Here is a 14,715-nt window from a genome sequence, read left to right as displayed (position 1 = left end):
AATTATTAATCATTTACTTCAACTATGAAGTTCAAGCTGAAGACCCCCTTAGAAATGGTATCTCGAACCCCACCTCTGACCTCCTTTTTAAACTATTTGGGCTCTCCCTCTTTTCCACTAGAGGAAATAGATCTGGAACCTTGGATATCCAGAAACCTTGTTTCTCTTAAAGCCATCACAGTCTGTAATACACTCTGCACCTTTGATCAACTTACTCAACTGCACAATATTCCCAGATCTGAACTGGGCCATTATTTAAATATAACTGAATTCTTTCGCTCAAAAGCCCCGTATCACTGAACCCACCATTTACTGTGTTCGAGAACATTTGCTCCTCCTCTCCCAGAGGAAAGGGTATTATCTCTTCATTGTACTCATATTTGGTTGGTGTCTCTCTTCCTGAGAAGCAGGGGTATATGATCAAATGGGAAAGAGACCTGAATTGTGTTTTTTCACCCCTAGAGTGAAACAATATGTGGAGTAATTTACGCAAATGTTCCCGTTCTAGCGCCTGCAGTGTTTTAAAAATGAATAAAATGGCACATCTTTTATACCTTCTACAAGCATTACCGGTCAAACTGCCACAAGAATTCTTTCGAAAACTCTGGACAGCTTTTATTAGATTGGTCTGGTAAAGAGAAAACCTCCTCGTCTTAAACATTCACTTTTGCAATGACCCAAGCTTAGAGGTGGTGTCGGTCTTCCTGACCCTGTACAGCAGTCCACATGACCAGAGTGATTGATTGGTGCAGACATGCCCCTCATAAACTATGGGTGTCATTGGAACTCACCTTCCACACTCAAGCAATTGCCCACCTTAGTGATAATTTCCCCTTCCGCTGGGCTCCTCAGGCTATTCAATAACTAGGGAAATTTTTTTTTTTCAATACAATTTCCAACCTTTACTGGCTACCCTTTCATCGGATTTAAGGATATGGAAAACTTTAGCAGTTTCTTGGTTTGGCAGATGCAGTGTTTTAAAAATGAATAAAATGGCACATCTTTTATACCTTCTACAAGCATTACCGGTCAAACTGCCACAAGAATTCTTTCGAAAACTCTGGACAGCTTTTATTAGATTGGTCTGGTAAAGAGAAAACCTCCTCGTCTTAAACATTCACTTTTGCAACGACCCAAGCTTAGAGGTGGTGTCGGTCTTCCTGACCCTGTACAGCAGTCCACATGACCAGAGTGATTGATTGGTGCAGACATGCCCCTCATAAACTATGGGTGTCATTGGAACAAGAATCGGTAGCAGCTTCTTTAGCCGGCCTTCCATGGGTAGGAACCCCATACTCTAGTTTGGTGCCTTCCCGCTCTCTAATTGAAGCCACCTTGACTGAACTTCCTGGATATTATAAGATATCAGCTACTCCCAGCTTCCCCTCTCCACTGACACCCATCATTGGACACCCAGACTTTGCTCTGGGACTTACTGACAGAGAGAGAATCTTGTTAGAGATTAAGTAGATGTACAATCTATTCAACTCTACTGCTCTGGGACAGTGGAAATTGTTATAATTATCATATTTCCTCAGGTCCCTTCCACCTCCAGGTTTCAAAGACAACCAATGTCAATTGAAGTTCCCTGTGTGGTTGAGGGAAAGATTCGAAAATCCCTCTCTGTTTCTTATGTTATTTTACTCGCAGCTACTTCTCAGCAAGACCAGTCGTATCTGCTCAAGTTGGCAAGAGATCTAAATACCACATTCTTGGAGGACCAAAAGACTCTTCTTTGCACACAAATCTTCCCTTTGCAGTAAATATCAAGACATATCTTATAAAATCTTGATGCGCTAGTACCGGACACCCTCAGTGCTACCGTCCCTCTTCCCAGGACTTAACCCTCTTTGCTGGCATTGTGGTATCCAGACTGGCACACAGTCACATTTTTTGGGATTGTCCCATGATTCACCCCTTTTGGCAACAGGTTTTGCAAATTGTGCACAAACTCACAGACTACTCTCTAATCGGCAACCCAGCTGCGATACTTCTTAATCTGACGTCTATGTAAAGAGATACCGTAAATCCTTATTGAAGCATCTCCTGAACGGGCTTGCATTCCCAATATGTGGAAACAACAAACACCTCCCCTTATATCCCAATGGTTTGCCAAAGTGAGTGATATTCAACAAACGGAACACCTCACTGCGGTCCTCAGAGACAAGACAGAGGAGCACAATATGCATTGGCTTTACTGGGACGGGTTTAATTTTTTGGATGAATATCTATCCTACTCATAAATAACTGAGGGTACTCAACTGAGTGCTTACTGCATAGTGTAGACAACATCACTGCGGAACCCCCTAACCCTCTTTCTATTATTTTTCTCCCCCCCCCCCCCATCCTTTCCATCTGTCTCACCCCTTTCCTCTTCTCTATGACACCGAAGGTGTCCTCTTTTCTGTCTGAAACCATTTGTAAATGCCTTTTGGTATGCACATATCAGCTGGCCGGAATATCGCGTGTGTAGTCATCATTAACCCTATGGTCGGGAGATCATAACCTCCTTATACTGGCCAAGAGATAGATGCCGATGGGGGTCATGACCCTATCATTAGGTTCATACGAGGCATGTTCCTTCTAGCACTGTCTATTCCATGGCAGTGTCTTTTCCTACAATTACCTAATATTTTGAATTGTCAGCTATATTCTGTTAATGAACTCCCAGTTGGTATATGTTTTGGTTAATAACTATCAAACTACATTAGTTTATTCCCTATTATGTACCACAGATAATGAATCACAGGACTGTGATGCCATGTCCTACTAATGTCTTCTTTTCTTTTGCATACCTTTAAATAAAGAATTAAAAAAAAAAAGTGCTTCAACTTAGTTTAAGGGTTTGCACACTTTTGCAACCATATTATTATTATTTTTTTTTTATACTTCCCTCTACCTAAAATGGTTTTGTTTTCTGTTCAACTGAGTTATACAGTTTATAAGTCACATTAAAGTGAAAAAAGTTCTGAAAGGATTTATCTTTGTCTCATTTTTTACATCACAGAAATCAAACATTTTAACAGGGGTGTGTAGACTTTTTTTATATCCACTGTATATACATGCACGTGTGTGTGTGTGTATATATATATATATATATATATATATATATATAGAGATCAATTAATCCTGATGTTGTGGCGGCTTATCTCATTTCCCGAGGCCCGAAAACACCAGAACAGTACAAGCATCCCCCACAAATTACCCCTTTTTTAGAAAGTAGACAGACCAAGGTATTTAGTAAGAGGCATGGTGAATATTTAATTTTTTGGAAAATAAAGAAACCAGTGCAGTACAGCATTGTCATATAATGTGTGGTGGTGATTAGGGATGTGAAAATAAAATTTGTATTACTTTTTTTTTTTACATTTTATTTATTTTTAACAAACTGTGACAAGAGCAATACAGTGTTACTACAGTAACACGGTACTACTCTGGGGAAGTGATCATGGTTTTTTTCTTTCACATTATGATCACTTATAACAATGAATTACATTGGTATAAGCAACCATTTTTACTGAATGAAACTGGTTCAGTGTCTTCTTGTGATTAGCTGTGATTGGCAAAAGCTAATCATGTGGTACAGGTGGGCTGTGATTGGCCCTGTCTTTAGCATGTGATCACTGTGACCAATCACAGCTAGGAAAATAATTGTGTACAATGGATGGCATGAAAGAAAGTCATCCATTGTTTACAACTGTTATGCGATTTGCTGTGATTGATCACCGCGATCACATGACACTGGCAGCGGGCTGGTATAGTGATCTATCATCAACTGTGTCCAATGACAGCTAGCGCTGCTGCACGGCACCTTCTGATAGATCATCATATGACGTCCACTCCGAAGGAGCAAAGTCCCACTCGGCCGTCAATATGCTATAGGTAGGATGGGAAGGTGTTAATGTTGGGAACCACCCAGATGCCTGCACTAGCATCTGGATCAGACACTCAGCGCTGGAAGACAGACAGCTGCTCCTGACCCCTGCGCAGCGTGGCGCTCCAGTTAGAGCTGGAGGAGCAGAGCAGAGAGCCGGTGACTGACAGTCAAGGGCTCTCTGCTCACTGAAGACTGAGAACTGAGCGATCAGTGTTCTTTGAGTGTTCACTTTGCAGCCTCCACTAGCCTCTGACTGACAGTGAAAGGATACCGAGTGGATTGAGGAGTGTCACTCTAAGCTCTATCAGCATGTTTCTTGCTGCCACACTGCAGAAAAACCAAGTGGCTCCTTGCCCTGCTTTTCTCAGTCAGAGCTTTGCTGTACAATGGACTAAAGGATGCTAATACCAAATAAAATTCAGGTAAGCTGCTTACAAAAGTAAATATTCATGGATAGAGATTTGCACTGATATGTGTCTTTCATAACTGCTTGGAATTCATATTTAAAACCTCCATGACTGAAAGGAGCACACACGTGGTCTTCCTCCATAGCGATTTGTTTATTCTAAAATTTCAGGTGCACTTTATTTTTATTTCTCCCAAAGATAGCCATTGATTGTAAAGATGAAGCAAAAACTCTGGATTAATGACAACCGTTCGTGTTTCAGCGGTCCAACACACTCTGTGACTAACGCTGAGTAAATATTTATCCAACAAAGCCTTGTACAAAACTGAAAACCACAAACTAATAAAAGTTGGCTTTATTTAAAAATAAACAGAAAATTTACAACTTCTTAGAGAAATCCCAATGATTTAAATGGAATTATTCATTTCTTCCATCAGACATGACTTGTTGTTTCAGTTGCTCTCAGGCCCAGGAAAAAAATGTATTGGTTTGAAGGACTTTTTCTGTCTTAGGGGGGGAAAAAAAACTTCCCTGGAACACAGCTGTCTTTATTAAAGAGCACTCCGAGCCTAGGTATAGCTGCAGATGGCAGTAATTTTACCAGATTCACTTGTGTTAGCTGCTGGTCCTGTGCCAACGTCCGTTCTTGTCCAGACTTGGGTATGCAAGTTAATACGCCTGCCAGAAGAGTCCGCTGAAGGCGTCCTGCAGTGCCCTATGGCATGCGAGGGAGGAAGTGTAGCCTCCAGCGAGATCCTGAGGGGAAGCAGCTCGTACATGGTTTAGATACCTAAAAACAAAGGACAACATTGTTAGCCTCAAAGCACAGAAATAAAATGTTCATTCATTTTGGCTGGGAATACCCAGATGTTTACCGACCATATTGTCAAGCATGGTTTATTACTATTTGTATTGAGCAAATGCATAAATATGTTTTAAATCTGAGACCTTTATAAAAAAATAAATAAGATCGGCTTCATGAAAAGCATGAGATGCAAAGAAGCGATTAGGAGCCTGTTGGAAAACCGTGATGCTTTGATTCGTCACATCTTAGTGTAGCAGACTGTGGGGGGAGTTGAGTCATTAGCATTACCCCACAAAACAAGCTGATTTTCAGCACTAAAACTTAAAACAGATGCAGTTCTGGCAGGAGACAAGAAAAAAAGACCACCAGAACACATCAGTTGGTTTCATTCTGTACGGATGCCATCATTTCTTGGAAAGGGGCATCCCAACAGCAATTTAGGTTATGAGGTGTTAATGCCGCGGGGGTTATATTGCTTCACCTGTGTTTTATTTGGCCACTAGAGAGAGTCTGAAAGTGAAATTTTTACTGATCTACCACGGGTGACGGCCACCATTTACAGGACAGAAGTAATATTAAAGAAATATGTTGGATGGAGGGAAATACAGTGTAGCACGTGTAATGATATATACCTCCCCTCCATTACATTAATGTGATGGAGACAGAGCACTAAAAAGCTGAAGCACAGTATGTTTACTGCAGCTGTAATGGCTTCTAGTATCCTAGCAATCTAGTATGTTCTTTGGCTGCATGTATTCATTAAAGCAGCAGTCCTTAACCTTTTTGGCACCAGGGACCAGTTTAGTGGCAGAAATTTTTCCGGGGGGTATTCACTAAGTCAGCACTCAAACCCCCTTTACAGCACAGCCCCCCCCCCCCCCCATTATATCAGTGTAGTGTTCCACCATCCCCCTGTAGTTGCCCCTTTAAAGCTGCCCCACAGTGTCCTCAGGTCCCCTTCACATCACAGTGGCCCTCTACAGTGCAGTCCCCTTTAAATTAATGTACCGGGGACTGCACTTTCAAGGGGAACTGTAAAGCAACGGGGACTGCACTGTGAACGGGCGGTGTGATATAAAGGGGGGGCTTTAATAATTACAGTGCCACTTTTACAGTGCAGTCCTCTTTATATCACATTTCCCCTTTATATCACATTTCTCCTTTACATCACATTGCCCCCTTGCAGTCATGCCCAATGCCCATTTCCTCTTTAGCATTACAGTGACCCCTTTAATTCTCTGCCTTCCTTGCACAGTCCTAATTTAGGCAGGGTAGAGGCCATTATAAGCCTGTACTGTATTTCCTCTCCTGTCCGGCCGCCGATGTCATCCTATCAGCAGAGCTGGGGGCAAGGAGCTGCAGATCTGGATGTGGGGTGGGAGCTGCCCAACGTATAGTAACAAGTTGGTGATTACCGTCTTGTTAATATGAAAAGGCTCCAACTCTCTGGGCAGATCTCCAGCTGCTCTTTCCCCCTGCTCTGCTGATAGGATGATGTCAGTGGGAGACGACACACAGGCTAAATTGTACGGCCGCACAGCAGCAGGTGAGCGGCAACCGCGTCCTGTGACAGTCCCGCTCGGACCACAGTCCCAGTTCACCTTCTGCTGTGTGGCCCCAGTCATCAATAGACCACAAAGAATAACCAGTCTGGGGGTTGGGAACCCCTGCATTAATAGGTCTGTTTGCCAAAAGTGATATTTTAGTTGTTGCTGGGGCATGTGTACACAGTCCTCCCCTGGATTCTTAAATGTCCTGGGTAATCCAGCAGAATGGCTTCCTTGCCATAATGCTTGATTCTATGCAGCTGGCAGTTTTGGCTGTTCTTCCTCACCTTTGTGTGTTCTAACTTCTGTTGTTGAATTCCCCAGAATATAAGATAAATAAACCCAACTATTTTGAAGACTCCCACTCTACCAACAAGAATAGGTTTGCAAATCCAGTAACTCAAATGCAGAGGATTTTACCAATAGTCTCAAAGAGATTAAAGAAAGTTGCGAGTTGACCTCTATAGCATCTAGCTAACACAAGCATACTATATATCCAGAAGTATGTGGTCATCTCATCAAATGATGGAGTTTGGGTCCCGGGTCACACAAGCTTCTAATGGAGAAAAGTATCCTATTCACTACACATTACACCGGCAAGGTCCTATTGTCACCATCAGGAGAACCCACCCTAATTAATGCCATACAGCCATTGCTGGCCTGGATGTAGCTAGAAACTGCAAAATGGCTGCAGGAGATCAGAAGCACTAAGTTGCAATGAAGGGTGAAAGAAAAGTGAAACCAGTATTTAACAAAAAAAAAAAAAAAAACCTCAATTATCTATGATACACAGTGCTTTAGCAGATTAAATGTGATTCATTTAGGATTTACATCTACTTTAAAAACATACAGGCCATTAGACAGCACTGATTCCATAGAATAATGTGATTCGCCTTCTAGCAGAGCCAGAGCAACGAGAAAGGAATTTCCTCAATCAAAAATAATTTTTTCTAGTGCAAACCACATTAAAATTATGTATTTTTATTGTTCTAAACCTCAATGTAATAGTGATTGTGTCTGAAAAGTCTATCTTCCTATAAATTACGTTTAGAGACCGCATATGCCGTGTCCTGATGTGAACTGTTTGTTCTAGACGTGTATCATTTCTGCAGACCAAAACGCTTTAAGTGCAGCTAGGTAGAAAGGCCAAAGGTGACCAGCGCTCGGCACTCAGTATCCTGGATTTAAAGACATGTCCAACTTAATAAAAATTATTTGGGATAACTCCCTTTTATCCAATGTATCTGTCATCACCAAGGTTTAAAACCAGATAGCTATGGGAATCCCAACACAAGAGCACTTGCAGACGGGTATTAAACCCTGTGGATTATTTGTAAATGTGAGCTAACTGAAGGGACTTCCATAATTCCATAAGCTCCTGAGAAAGAGTTCTGCCTGCAGGGGATTAATACCGCTAATTACTGGAAACCAAGGTCCAACCTTCATGTGACAACCAGGATTGGTGCTCTTTAGAGATTTAGCAAACGATTCAAATTTACTTTATGGTGTCCATTTTATCACACATACCTCATGTTGAAAGAGAATATATAGTGGTTCTGTAGAGCCATGGCCGAAAGTTTTGAGAATGACAAAAATATAAATTTTTACAAAGTCTGCTGTCTCATTTTTTATGATGGAAATTTGCATATACTCTGGAATGTTATGATCATTTGAATTGAAATTAATTGCAAAATACCTCTTTGCCATAAAAATTTACTTATCCCATAAAAAAACATTTCCACTGAATTTGTGAAGAAGGCTTTAGGGCGCCCAAGACGGTCCAGCAAGCGCCAGGACCGTCTCTTACAGTTGATTCAGCTGTGGGATCTGGGCACCACCATTGCAGAGTTTGCTCAGGAATGGCAGCAGGCAGGTGTGAGTGTATCTGTACACACAGTGAGGCGAATTTTGGAAGATAACCTGGTGTCAAGAAGGGCAGCAAAGCCACTTCTCTCCAGAAAAAACATCAGAGACAGACTGATATTCTGCAAAAGGTACAGGGATTGTGACTGCGGTAAAGTCATTTTCTCTGATGAATCCCCTTTCCGATTGTTTGGGGCACATGGAAAATCCCTTGTCCAGGGAAGAAAAAGTGAGCGCTACCATCAGTCCTGTGTCATGCCAACAGTAAAGCATCCTGGGACCATTTATGTGTGGGGTTGCTTCTCAGCCAAAGGGAGTGGGCTCACTCACAATTTTGCCTAAGGACATAGCATGAATAAAGAATGGTACAAATACATACTCCAGGAGCAACTTCTCCCAACTATCCAAGAACAGTTTGGTGATGAACAATGCCTTTTCCAGCATGATGGAGCACCTTGTCATAAGGCAAAGCTAAAAAATAAGTGGCTTGGGGAACAAAACATTGAAATTGTGGGTCCATGGCCAGGAAACTCCCCAGACCTTAAAAGGTCTGGACTGCAGGCAGGTTGGTTAAGCACCCGGACTCCTACTATGAAGCCATGCTGTTGTTATAGATACAGTATGTAGTTTAGCACTGTCCTAATAAAATATGCAAGGCCTTCCCTGAAAAATACATCATCTGGATGGGGCGGTGGCGTTTCTGGATCCAGTTTAGATATGGCTTCTTCTTTACATGGTAGAGATTTGCCTTGTTTTTTTGGATGGCACGGCAAACTGTTTTCGGAGACAGTGATTTTTCTGAGCCCAAGCAGTGATGTCCTTCGCAGAATCAACCCCCGTTTTTAACCACTTGCCCACTGGGCACTTTCATTCCCTTCCTGCCCAGGCCAAATTTCAGCTTTTAGCTATGTTGCACTTTCAATGACAATTGCGCGGTCAGCACCACTGTACCCAAACAAATTTATCAGGTTTTTCACTCAAATAGAGCTTTATTTTGGTGGTATTTAATCCCCACTGGGTTTTTTATTTTTTGCTAAATAAACGGAGACCGAAAATTTTGAATAAAAAAAAAAAAAAAACACCTTCTCATAGTTTGTTAAACAATTTCGCAAACAGGTAATTTTTCTCCTTTGCTGATGAGGCGGCACTGATAGGTGACACTGGTGGGCAGTGATTGGCAGCAGTGGACACTGATTGGCAGCACTTTTGCAGAAGCCGATTATCGGCTCTTTTCTCCTCTCCTCCAAACGCTGGCGAGTGAGAAGCAGCAGTGAAGAGAGCCAGTAAACGCCTTCTGTTGAGATCGTGATCAGCTGTGATTGGACACAGCTGATCATGTGGTAAAGAGCCGCTGATTGGCTCTTTATCTCAATCTGTGTTCGGCAGAGAGCGCGCCGCCCACACGCAGCAGTGGGCACTATCACGGGAGACTGTCATATGATGGCCTCCAAGAACTGGACGACGCGCTGTAGTCGTCATTCGGCTATAGCGCAGGCGGCAAGTGGTTAATGCAGTGCCAGAAGATCAGGGTATCCAATTTTGTATTTCAGTCTTGTCCCTTGTGCACAGATTTCTCCAGATTCTCAAAATCATTTTATATTATGTACTGTAGATGATACATTTACTCTTTGCAATTTTACATTGAGGAACATTATTCTGAAATTGTTCGACAATTTTTAGACACAGCTTTCCACAGATTGTTGAACCTCTGCCAAGCTTTAATTCCGAGACACTCTTTTTATATCCAATCATGTTACTGACCTGCTGCCAATTAACCTAATTAGTAGCAAAATGTTCTTCCAGCTCTTCTTTGCTAGTACAGTAAAACCTTGGATTGCGAGTAACTTGATCTGTGTTTTACAAGACAAGCAAAATTTTCTAATAAATTTTAACTTGATAAATGAGCGATGTCTTGCAATACGAGTAGCAACGGCGAAGAAGCTGTGGTCACACCGGGTATTAAGCACTACTTCTGTGAGATTTGTAATGATCTGATAGGACTTCAATGAGAGTGGCTGTCCATGACACAGGGAGGAACAGAAATGTTATGAACCAAAGTTTAACTAGCAAAGGGTTAATATTTAACTTCATTCAGGCTCAAGTAAGAGAGGTGCCTCTAAGTGTAGCAATAGGATTACATTTAGGCTCCGTTCACATCTTAGCCTCCTAGATCGTGATCGTGGGCAGAAACGCTGCGATTCTGCCTGTGATCCCGAATCAAAGCAAATCAAGGAACGCCCGTGTGATCCCTGTCACTTCCAAAGGCACCCTGATTGTGGCGCGATTTTGCAGCGATTGTTGCACTACGAATTGCTGTAAAATCTCACAAACAGAATCGAGGGATGCCTGTCGCCCAAAAAAAGTACATAAACTTCTTTTGGGCACACAGGCGTCCCGCGATTTAGTTTGCACGATTTTACAGTGATTTGTTTGGGGAACAATCACAGCAAAATAGCGCTGCGATGGGGGTGACATTGGCAGTGATGGGGATCGCACAGGTGTCCCGCAGTTTGTCGTTTTTCGGGATCGCGGGTAGAATGTTGGCGATTCTGCCCGCGATCCAGGACGCCAAGATGTGAACAGAGCCTTAATGAAGGTACAAGCATCTGGCGTGACTTTGAAGACTACCCTGCTCTTAAGTGATCTGAAAATGAGGCTTGAAATGCACATGGAGCGCAGTGTGGAAGGGATGACATTGATGGCGGAGGAGAGGATGGTCTATGTGGACAGCAGGTTTCCGCAAACAAGCCCTGCAGCTTTCAAACAGACAGCTGTATGCAGGTACTGGCTGAAAAGCTGCAGGGTTTGTGAATGAAGAGATCGCTCATTAGCGCCCTTGCAATTCATTCAGAACAGGCCGTCAGCCGCAGTGGATGATGGTAGTTATAGTTCGCTCATTCACAGGCCGTGCTGTTTTTAAATTGTGACCGCGGGTGTGGGGAGAAGGGCAGATAAACTTTATAGGGCCCAGTTGCCCTAGGATCCACAATTCTCTTGTTAACCTTTGGAATATTTTTCCAGCCTCTGAATTCATAGGGCAATAATTCTGGTTCTTTGCAAGTCAGAGCACCCTTTGGATATACAGAAACACTCCCGTGCACAACCCTTTGCCTACCAATCCCTTGTCTGTTGTTCTTGGGAAGTACAAGCCATCAGTACACTATGCTCTGTAAATTTAGAAAAGCAAGCAAAAACTTTCACTTTCCACCCTGCACTGAATAAAACAAACAGATAACACACTGTTTAGCATTTTCTGATTATTCAGGAAACGACAGATAAGCAAATGAACATATAGGTTACCCATAGAGCTGTATATTTTAAAGACCCTTCTCTGTTATGTATATTATTCTATTGGATGATGAAAAACAGGTGCTTCTTCAGGAAGCTTCTTTCTTCGTTACTTCTACAATCATACTGGGATAAATTAGGATCAGATTAGGATCATATGCACCATTAAGTAGTTTATACAATGGTCCTACTGCTGCTTACATTCCATTCCTCCCATCATATTGAAAAAATATGGATTTACCGAAAACCATATTCCAGAGTTCAGCCGTGGAACATCGCCCCTGGAAACAACTGGCATGAGGGTGAAATAAGAGGAGGAGAAGGGCTCCCGTACTTTAATACCTTCCAGAACCCAGGTTATTTTTACAAGGGGATAATTAGTTGTAAGCTGGAGCAGATATGCAACATTCCACACCCATCCTCTGGAGTTTTCTACATAGAGTTGTTCTATAGAAGTAGAATGTCCTTTAATACAGAACAACTTTTGTTTTTCCAGACAAGAATTAACATACCCACAACTGATGTGCTACACCCTAAATCCCCTTTCTCTTATAAGTCTACCCAAGCACCTCCCTCCATCTGCCCATAAACTTAGAAAGGCACTCTTTCTGCGAAGCTGAGATCAGCTTTCAGCAGATGAATGGTTATGCAGAATAAAGATTTTGGGCAGTTACACTAGCTGAACTGAACATTCAACATTCACTAAACAACGTTTAAGACTTCAATTCACACTATTGCGATGTGCAATTCCAGTGCTGGTTCCCGCATTGCATGTTTCTCGTAGGCAGTTCACACTGCCCAATGCCAACTGCTGCGGGTGTTAATACAAAGTTAATGACACCCCCATATCGATTTGCAGATCACAGTGTCAATTGTCAAATGGTGCAGGAATCAAATCGTATGGGTGCGATTCCAGTGCGGACCAAAAAAAGGGTCCTGCACTATTTTTGTCTGAATGCAATGCAAATTCGGCCATACAATCTGTATGGCTGAATTCTCATCGCACAGACATCGCATGTGATCTGCACAGCAATGCGGTACGAATCACATGCGATGTCTTACATCGCAATAGTGTGAACCCAGCCTCAAGGCTTCTAAAGAAACACGTAAGTGAAGTACACGGTTCACCTGAAAGCGTTCTATAACCACTTGAAGACCAGCCTTTTCTGGCACTTTTTATTTACAAGTTTAAACCAGTATTTTTTTTCTAGGAAATTACTTATAACCCCCCAACATTATACACTTTTTTTTTAACAGAGACCTTAGGGAATAAAATGACAATCATTGCAATTTTTTGTCACACGGTATATATATATACTCCAATGTTTTTTTGGTTTTTTTTAAATATGAACGATGATGTTACGCGGAGTAAACAGATACCTAACACATCACACTTTAAAATTGCGCACACTCATTGAAAAACTATGGTACTTAAAAAACTCCAGAGGCGACGCTTTAACATTTTTTACAGGTTACCGGTTTAGAGTTACAGGGGTGGTCTAGTGCTAAAATTATTGCTCTCGCTCCAACATTCATGGCAATATCTCACACGTGTGGTCTAAGTACCTTTTGCATATGCCTGTGCAACTTACATATGTGTTTGCTTCTGCGCACGATGATTGGGGGAATAGGGGCGCTTTAGATTTTTTTTTTCTTCTTCTACTATTCCTTTCATTTTTTTTTTTTAATCACTTTTATTCCTATTACATGGAATGTAAACATCCCTTGTAATAGAAAGAAGGATGACAGGTACTCTTTATGGAGAGATCTGGGGTCAAAAAGACCTCAAATAAATGGATTTTTGTAAAATCTTACCGTAAAATCCTTTTCTCTTAGCTCATTGACAGACGTAGTCCTCGGTGATTCAACACCCTCGGGTTATGCTGCCCTCTACAGGAGTAGGACTAGACAGGAAAGAAAACGTTCTGGCCACACCCTAGGGGCAGTCCCAGAGGGTATATCCTCTCACTTCCTGCTCTAGCAAATCAGTTATGTCACAAAGCAGTGTTTAGAGAATTTAACCCAACCCAACTCAAAAACAGAGGGGCGGGTACTACGTCTGTCAATGAGCTAAGAGAAAAGGATTTTACGGTAAGATTTTACAAAAATCAATTTTTCTCTATCGCTCATTGACAGACGTAGTCCTCGGTGATTCAACACCCTCGGGACATCCCAAAGCAGTACCACAAATGAGGGGTGGGAAAATGGAAATCAAATCCAATCTAGAAGGCCCAACCGGTGCCAACTAGAAGTTTACAATGCTCATCCTCAATGATGAGACTCAACAGAAATTTTTCAACAGAAAAAAACCCCCGAGGTAGACCACCGGTCTCCTCAAATTGCGGCCTGCAAAACCTTGCGGCCAAATGAGGCATCCGCCGATGCCATCACATCAATCTTATAAAATTTTGTAAAGGTATGTACCGACGACCAGGTGGCCGCCTTACATACCTGGACCACTGACGCCTGATAGCGATAGGCCCAGGAAGTACTGAGCGCTCGAGTGAAGTGCGCCCTAACAGGGAACGGAGGATTCCGACCCTTAATAGAATAAGCCCGTACCACCGTCTGACTGATCCATGTAGATATGGTCGCGGCAGACACAGGCAACCCCCTTCAAGGGCTATCCGTGATCACAAAAAGTGAGTCCGTCTTACGAAAACAAATTCGTAGTAGTCAAGTGTATCCTTCTGAACCCCATCCAAGGAGTGTAATGCAAACTCCCAAGGATGGCTAGTCTTAGGACACGGGGAAGGTAACACAATACTTTTATTCAGATGAAAAACTCTGAAAACCACTTTAGGAAGGAAGGATGGATTCGGAAGAAGAACCACCTTATCCCTATGAACCACCAGATATGGGGAACGACAAGATAATGCGGCCAGTTCTGACACCCTGCGTGCAGAAGTAATGGCCACCAAGAAGGCCA

The 14,715-nt window shown here is 42.4% G+C and overlaps 1 protein-coding gene across 1 annotated transcript in view; it reads right to left on the bottom strand.

The window, feature by feature from the left end:
* Positions 1-4,623: 4,623 nt before the first annotated feature.
* Positions 4,624-14,715, bottom strand: part of MNAT1 (MNAT1 component of CDK activating kinase) — a 334,005-nt gene continuing 323,913 nt past the window's right edge. Inside the window, exon 8 of the mRNA XM_082242630.1 lies at positions 4,624-5,073. Within this exon, the coding sequence (XP_082098756.1) occupies positions 4,953-5,073 (121 nt within the window). The 3' untranslated portion in view covers positions 4,624-4,952. The remainder of the gene's footprint in view (positions 5,074-14,715) is intronic.

This window comes from Pelophylax lessonae (assembly GCF_965119305.1).
Source record: "Pelophylax lessonae genome assembly, chromosome: 13".
Classification (NCBI taxonomy): domain Eukaryota; kingdom Metazoa; phylum Chordata; class Amphibia; order Anura; family Ranidae; genus Pelophylax; species Pelophylax lessonae.
The sequence above is the reverse complement of the archived record's forward strand: the minus strand, read 5'-3'. Positions and strand labels throughout refer to the sequence as shown.